This window comes from Polyodon spathula, chromosome 44 (assembly GCF_017654505.1).
Source record: "Polyodon spathula isolate WHYD16114869_AA chromosome 44, ASM1765450v1, whole genome shotgun sequence".
Classification (NCBI taxonomy): domain Eukaryota; kingdom Metazoa; phylum Chordata; class Actinopteri; order Acipenseriformes; family Polyodontidae; genus Polyodon; species Polyodon spathula.
In genome coordinates, this window is record NC_054577.1 from 1717816 (window position 1) to 1728214 (window position 10399).

Sequence of the window (10399 nt, forward strand, 5' to 3'; positions counted from 1 at the left end):
GAAAGGATCTTGAACACTAAAAGCATGCCAAAACCTTTCAGAAAGCAGACAGGGGGTGGGGGCAGACTGCTAAAACAAGTGGCTACTTCAAGAGCCAGCGGAGAATCAATCATCGCCCCTCGGAGGGGGTGGGCATGGATCAGAACAAGACAAGGTCTTTCATTCTTGACATCAGCACACACAGAGCCCGATCCATTAGCTTTCTCTAGCAGACAGACAGCGCTGTACAAACACATCACTAGAAAGCCACCCCTGAGACGCTGACAGGAGACAGGAGACGGGAGACATGTTTTCCTTGTTCCAGAGGCTCACCTTTTCTCTTTTCCTAGCCGCTCCAGAGAACCGGAATTCAAAAGAACTCCGAAACGGACGGTTGACTTTTCTCCATGGTTGAGGCTTCATATAAAATATCCCCTAGTCTCTGGAAGACGCTTTGGATAAAAGCATTTGATAAACAACTAAAGAAGAAGAAGATATACGAGATCAAAGTTTTGTCCCACCCTGTCTCTCATTTAAACAAACCCCCCCCCCCTCAGCACTAATGACTTGGAAGGTATTTGAAGTTGGCTTCCCCGAGAAGGATAAGTGATCCAGTGAGAGACCGCCCTGCATTGTTAGGACAGGGAGAGTAAGTTTGGCTGTTCCCCTAATGGGAAGACAGCACTCTGCTTTGTGTCCCAACGCCCCTTGACCCAGTTTGCACGGTGCAGAGGGGCGTGGAGAGAAAGCAGAGAGGTGTGTGAATGTGCATGCTTTTACACTCTTGCAAAGCTTACAAAATGAACGAAGAAGAAGAAGAAGAAGAAGAAGAAGAAGAAGAAGAAGAAGAACCACACCTCTAATAGGGCTGGCTCTAACTGGAGAGGCTAAAACATATTTGACCAGGAGAAAGTAAGCATACTGAGAGACGTACAGTGCTGCCAAAAAATCTTTCTATCGAAATCATGACATCAGCAGCCTTGACCTGATGGAATACAGAGTTCAGAGTTCGTCATGTACAGCTGAAGCCCTTCTATTGCCTCACCCCTACAGAATAATTTTGTTTCCTACAATCGCATGCAACCTGCTGAATAAAATTTAAAAAATCACTAATTAAAAACCTCTTTATAAAAGAGCAGAACCAAAGCTCCATTAATTAGCTTATTCACTTTTTTTTTAAAAAGTTTCACAGACTTATTTTTGAATCTTTCCCCAACGCTGCACTAGATTACTGTGCAACAGGTATTAGGGTCCCCGCTGACACCAGTGCATAAGGGATTGCAATTTTCAGCGCACAGGAAGTGAATCTACACCAGGTTTGCCCGAAGTCACGCTGTCCGGTCCAGACTGTGAAGTCTTGCATAGTCTCATTTTAGCTGCTAAATAAACGTGGAGTGGAATAATGCCCCCCCCCCCCCCCCCCCCCCCCCAAAAAAAAAGTTAAAATGAAAGTACTGGAAGTTGAAAACGGGCAGAAAAAAAAGGTCAAAAGTTGTGAAACTAATCATAATATAATAATAATAATAATAATAATAGACATTGAACTTTGGAAGCCTCTTTTGGTAAAAAAAATTCCCTTTTCACAGTAATTCTGGCACCTCCTTTGAACACGACAGCGAGGTTTGCAAGAGAAATAATCACTTCACCCTTTGAACCTTGGTACAGGGAAACGAAAGACAAAGCCCTTGATTATATTAATATTAACCGCTGGGTCCAGGACAGGGGGGGGCAGCATTGATTCGATGCTAAAGAAAAAAATAAACAATACAGCGGAGTTATAAATCTAACAAACAGAAACCAGATTTCGTGGAGGGGGTGGGTGAGTTGTATTTTTCTCAGACAAGAAAAACAGCCTCGCTTTTGAAAGTGAGTCTGCCCTGAGTCCTGACCTCCTCGGGTTGCAGTGAGGGCTCGCTTCTCCTTTCCTGTTGGCTGACCAGTATTAATCACACATCCTCCCAGTGGCTTCCTGTCAGGAGAGGAGGCTACTGGGGGCTCTGGCTGCTGTGTTTGAAGAGGGTTATTTATCTTGAGCGATGAGCAGAAAAGCTACCGGCTTCGACGACCGAGATTGATTTCATTTGAAAGTTGAAATTTTGTTTCTCTTTCTCTCTTCTGGTTAAAGAACATCTGGCAAACATTTTCTCATTTCAAAAGAGATTTAAACAAATACACTTTCACAAAAATACACAGTGTGGTAAAGCACAGAGAGGTGTGGTAAAGCATAGGGAAGCACTGTAAAGCACAGAGAGGTCTGGTAAAGCACAGGGAAGCACTGTAAAGCACAGAGAGGTGTGGTAAAGCATAGGGAAGCATTGTAAAGCACAGAGAGGTCTGGTAAAGCATAGGGAAGCATTGTAAAGCACAGAGAGGTCTGGTAAAGCACAGGGAAGCATTGTAAAGCACAGAGAGGTGTGGTAAAGCATAGGGAAGCATTGTAAAGCACAGAGAGGTCTGGTAAAGCACAGGGAAGCATCGTAAAGCACAGAGAGGTCTGGTAAAGCATAGGGAAGCATTGTAAAGCACAGAGAGGTCTGGTAAAGCACAGGGAAGCATTGTAAAGCACAGAGAGGTGTGGTAAAGCATAGGGAAGCATTGTAAAGCACAAAGAGGTCTGGTAAAGCATGCTGTGGTGAACTTTTCTAAGGGAAATGCATTAACTTGTTTCAGCAAAATAAAAAAAATAAAAAAGGAGCAGTCTGTTTTTTTTTTGTTTTTTTTTTTTCTGGCAGGTGAAATCGAGTAACAAATTGCTGTCCTCCCCAGTTCCAGAGCTGGTGTGTGAATCAGAGACAGCTGTTTCCTACAATCAAGCACAGCAATCAAGACCAAACAGAGGCTGCTTTGTGTAAGCAGCTTCTAAAACGGCAGCTGGGGTCAGGCTTTTAGTTTACAGACTCCTCCTCTGAGAGATGGAGAGGGAGAAAGGGGGAGGTGGAGAGAGAGAGAGGGAAGAGGAGAAAAAGAGAGAGGGAGAGAGGAGATGGCTAGAGAAGACCAGAGCTTCCCAACCACAAGTTAAGAATAACTTCAAAACTTTTTTTTGTTTTTGTCAGCAGAGAGCAACTAAAAGCTGTCTGACCAGGCAGATTATCAGTTCAAATCAGGGTTTGATTTAAGTCAGTTTAAAATGAAGCCCAGAAGATGACACGGGCGGAGTGGGGTCCCGTGCAGGATCGGGTTTGGGAAGCCCTGCTCTAGATCATAGGAAAAGGTTGGGAATGAGAAAAGACCATTCTGTCCTGCTGCTTTACCTGGCAGGCTGCTCCATGCATTTATAACTGGGAAAAAACTGCATCCTGCCTGCTTACCTCCTACCCAGCAAATAAGAAACAATGCAAAAAGTCTTTCCTTTAAAAAGTGAATTCCACCCCCTCTATATAGAATGAACTCCCTCAGCTTCATAGAGTCCAGTGAAAGCTGCTGAATAATGTTCCCTTGTTAACAGATTGAATTGCACCCCCTCTATATAGAATGAACTCCCTCAGCTTCATAGAGTCCAGTGAAAGCTGCTGAATAATGTTCCCTTGTTAACATATTGAATTGCACCCCCTCTATATAGAATGAACTCCCTCAGCTTCATAGAGTCCAGTGAAAGCTGCTGAATAATGTTCCCTTGTTATCATATTGAATTGCACCCCCTCTATATAGAATGAACTCCCTCAGCTTCATAGAGTCCAGTGAAAGCTGCTGAATAATGTTCCCTTGTTAACACAGTGTCTTGTCTTTCTAGACCAATGCTGAGGGAGGTATTGAGGCAACCCCCCACCCCAAACTTAGTGAAACTAACGGCGTGGGCTACAAATAACATTAACGCCCAAAGTCCTTAAATTCAACTTGAAGCAGCAAAACAAAAAGGCAGAACTCTTCGGCCAGTCCCGGTGTAATTGATAATTAGTTCCCCCGATTATTTGTTCCACCCAGGGCACTTATTTATTCAGAGATACCCCCTGGGGTGTGGAGTGAGAGAAGAGCCGGGGGCAATGCAGTCTCCAGATTCATTCAGTCAGCTAAAAGCAGCGCACGAATGCAGGCAGAGGGTGAGGGGACACGTCGAGAGGTCTCTGTTGAATGTTGCAGCCGGGTTTTCCCCTCGCCAACGCGTTACCCGAGCCAGGACCAGGACAGACTCCCTCGACCCCGCATCGCCAGCAGAGGATTTCAAAACCAGCCAAAGGATTTGTATTGATTTTTGTTTTAGATGAAGTCTTCAGTTACCCGGATTCAAACCTATAAAAGGGGGGGGGTTCTGGCTGACAGTTTAAGTCAAACAGTTTAGAAAAATATATATAATTGTCGAAAAAAGTCGATTAGATGCTGTTTAAAATGAGACTCGCTTTGGTTTTCGGTTCCTATTGCTTTTGAAAAAAAGTTTCTAACTTTTTTTTTTTAATCGTTTTTTGGGGTGAAAAAAATGACTGACTTCCATAAGTAATAATAAAACACACACACTTTACAAATAGTGCACTGTAATTACTGTTCTGTTTACAAGCTTGGGTTTAAATGAAACTGCTCTGCGTTTTCCTCCAACGTGATGCTGTGGAGCCCCCTTGTGGCTTGACCTCGCATTACACCAACGCGAAGCAGGATCAGGCAGACTCAGACGCGTTTAATTATCAACGCTGCTTTAAAGGGGCAGCCATGCGGAGATAATTGGGTTCTGGAGTTTAATTAACCTGCACTAAGGAAAAAAAAAAAAAAAAATACAAACAAACCACCGTGAAGCATTTTCATTTAACGTATTCATTTACACGCTCACTTTCATTTCTCAGATCCTATAACATGAGCAGGTGGGGCGGTTTAGGAAGTGTACTTCAGTTGAAATAGATGCGCTGCTACTGTGAGTATGTATATATATATATATTTTTTAAAAAGCGCCGCGGACTGCAGCTTTGATCACTCCTGTGTTGGGATAGATTGCAAAAGGAAACTGCCCCCCCGCCTCTTGCAAAACGCACAGTGGCATTTACAAAAACGCTGACATCCGATTAAATACATAAGGTTAACACCGGCTATTGAAATCGCGCAGCTCTGCCGCACCACAGAAAGGAAGCTGGCTGGAGCGGCGCCAGGAGGGCGTAATCGTGGGAAAAGGTCCTCCAGGGTGACCTGCGATAGCGAGGGCTACTGAACAAACAGTTCGTGTCCCCATCCTCCGCACAGACTGGGGATTTTAAACACAGCTGGAACCATCCCTGAGAACAGGCCTGACTTTCCAACTGACTCGTCACGCCCCTAAATCGGAGAAGTGGGTCTAAATACAGAGAAAGGTTCAAAACCAGCACTACAGCTCTTGAGGTAGGAGCTTAGGGAACCCGAGACTGGGGTTAATCTGGGTTTGATCCCCCTTATATAGCATTCGAGGCAGAGTTCGAGACACACCTAAATCCCTGCTCTTGTAATTCCTGGGGAGGGAGCCAATGCATACCACACTGCAGCAATCAAGTTTTAATAAAGAATGCATTTCTACTATAAACTCAGGAAGGGATAGCAGCACGAGATGGAATAGTTTATGCCCCAACAGCACTGATAGAAGACTCCTTGTACAGCAGTTTGATCTAGACCTGCTTTTAGTAAAGACACCCCACAGCTTGTTACCTATACACACACTGGGGCTAAAACAAAAGATCGCTACGCAACAGGAGTTTTATTCCTATCGCAGCTGGGTTGGGACTTGTAACAGCAAGCTTCTTACCTTGCTGGGGAACCCTGGTTAAAAGCCACTGACATTCTGCATTTAAAAAAAAAAAAAAAACGACATCTTGAATGCCCATTTGATGCACAGTGTGGTGGAAGATAAGACAGGAGACAAGGTACAGCTCTATAGTTTTATTATCACATTTGCTTCCCCTGCTGCTGTGCTTGCAGTATAGGAGGAAGAGGAGGAGAGACACAACAGTCAGGAAAACCCCACCAAGCAGAGCCGTGCGGGCGCCCACAGCTCCTGGAACGAGAACGGCAGCGATCAACCAAACGTCACCCCCCGATGACCAATCCTAAAACAGATCCAAAACCCCCACCTGGACACAAATTACAACAGCCTCATCACGCTAAAAATGCATGAGATTAAGTGGTTCACCCATTTCTAAAACCTATTTAATATATCACTTCAAGGTTCTCATGCAGGTAGAGATAGAGATATATATTAAAAAAAAAAAAAAAAAAAATGACCTTCTCCACCTCCGTGTCAACCCACTCCTTCATAGCTACCTGCCCCCTTCTCCTCCACTCTGAAGACAGGGTTGCCCAGTCCTGGTGTTCCCTCCCCTGGGAAGGAGTCCCGGATCACAAGGGGGCCCAGAGAGGCGTCTGCTCCAGTCAGCTCTGAGAGACAGTGAGGGGTGTGAACAGGGCACGAAGTAACCAACACAAAGAGCTGCCCAACACACAGCTGCAAAACTTAAATTCAAACTGGATCAGTGGGGTATTTAAACAGAATTAGGGATGCAAATGAGGGGTTAGTATCATGGTTAACGGTTCGAGAGAGGGAGAGCGCCCTGAGGCTCCCTCCTCCATATATCTAGACAAACCTGGTTTAAAAGCCACAAGCAGTTTCAGAAAGGGGGGGCATGATGTGCACAACCATGACAAACAAATGCCCCAGAGAGAGAGACCCCAGAGAATGACTGGTCTTACCAAGCACAGGCTGCAGGTCCCTCCGCGCTCGAGCTCTGGAGGACGGGCAGGTCCCAGTCTGACAGCAGGCACACACCCCAGGAGAGCCTTCCACTGCAGACCAACTGCACACAGAAAGAGGGGGGGGGGGGGGGGGGGGACAAGCTGCATGAGCAGACACTACAGCAGCCAAGGGTTTTAAAAGCTCCGATAGTTCCCCAGACTAGACCAGGACAAGGGTGAGGGGGTTAGGGTTAGAAGACACAACTCCCCCACACAGAACTGGGATAGCAGAGAAGTTCTGCAAATCCACCTTGTGGTGCTTCAAAAAAATGAAGAGGCAAGGCAAACTCCACTAGCATTTTACATGGGTCTCATACTACTGTACATTTACCCAAGTCACTTTGTAATTAAGTACATTTAAAACTGCAATTATTTGACAGCTACAATAATTTTGTACAATATATTTAAAGTACAGAACTATCAGGAAACCCCCAACCCCCCAGTACACTAACTGGGTAACATTGCGATCATGCTGAAGTACCCTTATTTCTCTGCTGCCTTTCCAGTTGCTGTGTCTCCCGAGTGCTCACCTGTTCACAACCTTGTTGAAGAAGCAGGCTTTGTTGGCAGAGTCAGGGGTGCCCTCCACTGCAGTGACCTTCAGGTGACAGGTCAGGTATATCTGGAGAGAGAGAGAGAGAGAGAGAATAATGGAGCAGGATTAAAAGAGAGTTTGAGGTAGTTTGTGTTACTCACCAGGTTGTTCGCCTCCCTGTGGAATCTGAACGCTGGTACACTGAACTGCAGCTTGTTGGGCTGGATCCGAGGGGAGCGGAACACAGCGCTGGAGTCAGGAGAGGAACCATCCACCAGGCAGCTGAGAGAGAGAGAGAGAGAGTTACAGAAGGTGCAGGGTTAGGGGGTCAGTGTGCTGGGACCCACCCCTCACCCATTGTAGTCGATGATCGCGTAGCGCGGGCCAGAGTCCTGCTCGGGTCCCAGAGTCGCCACACAGCGGTCAATGAACAGCCTCATGGGAAGGTGGTTCTGGGTGTTGACCGAGCCTTCGATCCGGACCGGGTCGTTCAGGTAGAACACGTTGGAGATCCTGGGAGTGACCCAGTCATCTGCACACGAGATGAAGCAGTTTCAGAAAGAGGCACTGGAGCAGCCAGTCGGCTACACTGGGAGAGCTGCTCAAGGATATCCTGATCGTTATAGCCAGCAGTATTCATAAGCAGAGTTTTTTTGGAAAAAAAAAAAAAAAAAAAAAAAAACTAGCTTAGTCTTGATATTCTTGTTCGCTTTACCACAAACAGCAGGGATGAAAATTGGACTCCCGTTGCATAGCGGTTTGACCCATTCCTGGTTTTACTAAACCTGGAATGACAACACTGCTCTGCAACAGGAGTTGTTTCCATCCCTGTACAGATAGGGAAATTTACTATACCACATGCCCACGAGCTTAGCCAGTATAAACACAGGGAAGGAGTTTAGGCTACACTACCCACCGCTCATGAGCCGAAGGGAGAATTCCAGGACATCCCCGGCTGACTTAGTGGAGCTGAACGGGATCCAGGTCGGTTTGAGTGCTTGGCTGCTGACGTTGTGTTTCCTGCGGGATTCGAAGATATTTACTTAAAACCAGGAGACTTACGCCACTGTTCACCCAAACCACCACTGGGCGGCAGCGTCGTGGACACGAAACGGGCTTCCCTCACCTCGGGTAGTGGCACTCGATAGGGATGACGGCACCGTTGGTTCGCACGATGACGTCGTTAGCAGGGGGAGTGTAAACCAGCACGTTGGTGTAGACCAGTTTGTCTGACGTCATCTGCAAGGGAAATCCAGAATTCCTCAAAAAGGAAAGCTCGGGGTACTGCAAAACGCAGACTGCCGTGCACAGCGCCCCCAAAACCGACTGTCTGAAAAACGGACCAGACTCGCCTCAACACCGAGGAGGAATCCATGACACACAATGGAAAGAAGATGCCCCTTGCACAGTAGCGAGTTTAATAACACGCTATGGCTAATCAACACCGTATTGACCTCGAATGAGTGAAGCCGCGATGCAAAAGTTGCCCACCTCCCTCCTTCACCCCCAAAAAAATGCATTCATTCCACAGAAGCCTGAATTGCATTTCTATGCACACAGGTTCAAATCGCGTTAGAAAGCAAGACCGTAAGCCGAATATTGATTACCATTCCGCCTGACCAATACACTTCAAGCTGCCGATTAAATAAACGCCCCCAAGCGGTCAAGCGCGGTAAGACAAGGTAAACCCAGGACAGCATTGCGTGTTCAGCGTAATGAAGCCATAGGGAATGGAACATCGTTTCTATTAAAGGTCTAACGTATTAGAGCAGTTATTTCTTGCACCGATATTATAGCGTAAAAAAGTTTAAACTAGTTTATTAGTTAAGTACAAACCAAATAAAGGGTAATTTAAACACGTAGTCAGCAATGGTCATCTATAATAAGTCTCCCAGACATTAATATTTAAACACTTACAAGCAGAGAGCTTCCACATGCGTGAAGCGCGGTGTCAATGACGTAATAAGCAGAAGCAACGATGTTGAGAGCGGGTCTGCAAGCCCCGGAGGCAGCGGGGTCCCGTCCTAGCCGGAGATCGGTGCCACTGACCCGGCGGCCGTTGCTGAAGAGATCGGCGCTAACGTTGAGGCGCATGTTAGCTTGACCGCAGCGCACCGTGACCGTGGCCAGCGGAGAGACGGCCCGGCCCACGCTCCGGTACACAGAGGTGTCCCGGGAGGGTCCCTTCTGAAGGTAGTTCGTCGGTAGTTTTTCGTGAAGGACAGCCGCTTTCTGGCGTTGCTTGTGGAAGATTTCTTTAGTGTCTTCGAAATGACTGCGGTAGCTGGAGCAGAGGGCAGCCCATGAAATGCTCAATAACACGGCCACACAAACATGCATTTTCCCTTCAACGCCCATTTCATAAAAGTATTATCACTACCCCACAATGAAAATATATAACCAGCCACCGGTCAATTTATACTCAAAACAGGTGCTTTTTGAAATGCTAATTGTTTGTCCTGTTTGTTTTACGCGTGAGAATGTCTAAAACAGGGCTTCCCAACCCCAGTCCTGGGGAATCTCTATGACTGCTGGCTTAATTGAACTGAATTAGCTTAATCATGCATTTGTACTTGTTTTCAGCTCTTGACAGTTGCAGTTCAAGTTACTTATCAAATGCTATAGCTGACTTGAAATATGCAACCGTTCAAGAGCTGAAAACAAGTAAAAAGGTCTAATTAAGCCCATTTATCAGTTCAATTAAGGGTCTAGTTAAGTAATTGAGCGCTCGATTAGAATGGAAACCAGCAGCCACAGCAGGGGGTCCCCAGGACCGCGTTTGAGAGGCGCTGCTCTAGATGAATCCCTTTTTGGATACGCTTGCAATTGATAAGCTGAATTGATAGGAGCATCGTGGGAGAAAATATCAATACGACTAGATTGAATTAGTACTATATACCTCAGATATAATTTATGACAGATCAATGATATAACAGTCCGGAATAATAACATTTCACGTTTTTGAAATCTTACTGTGTTATGTTGTAATTAGCATTAACGCCATATTAATATTATCTACATATAGCCACCTCTATTAAATGTATTATGTCTATGTGTGTAATTGACAATCACAATTAGTAGAAGCGATTAACATCGAGCACTTCCTCTAAAAAAGGATATTGTTCAATTAACCCACTTTATTAATTAATTCATTTAAAAAAACACGCACTCCTTTGTGGTATAAATAGAGCCAAGCTCGTTTATTGA

General features: G+C 45.7%; 1 protein-coding gene across 1 annotated transcript; it reads right to left on the reverse strand.

Moving 5' to 3' along the window:
* Positions 1-5955: 5955 nt before the first annotated feature.
* LOC121305652 (zona pellucida sperm-binding protein 3-like) lies at positions 5956-9532 on the reverse strand. The gene is made up of 9 exons (XM_041237347.1): positions 9110-9532; positions 8319-8431; positions 8109-8212; positions 7547-7724; positions 7354-7474; positions 7188-7279; positions 6616-6719; positions 6190-6303; positions 5956-5999 (listed from the first exon to the last, which is right to left on the reverse strand). Exons 1-9 carry the CDS (start codon positions 9530-9532, stop codon positions 5956-5958), a joined length of 1293 nt encoding a protein of 430 aa, XP_041093281.1.
* Positions 9533-10399: the final 867 nt, after the last annotated feature.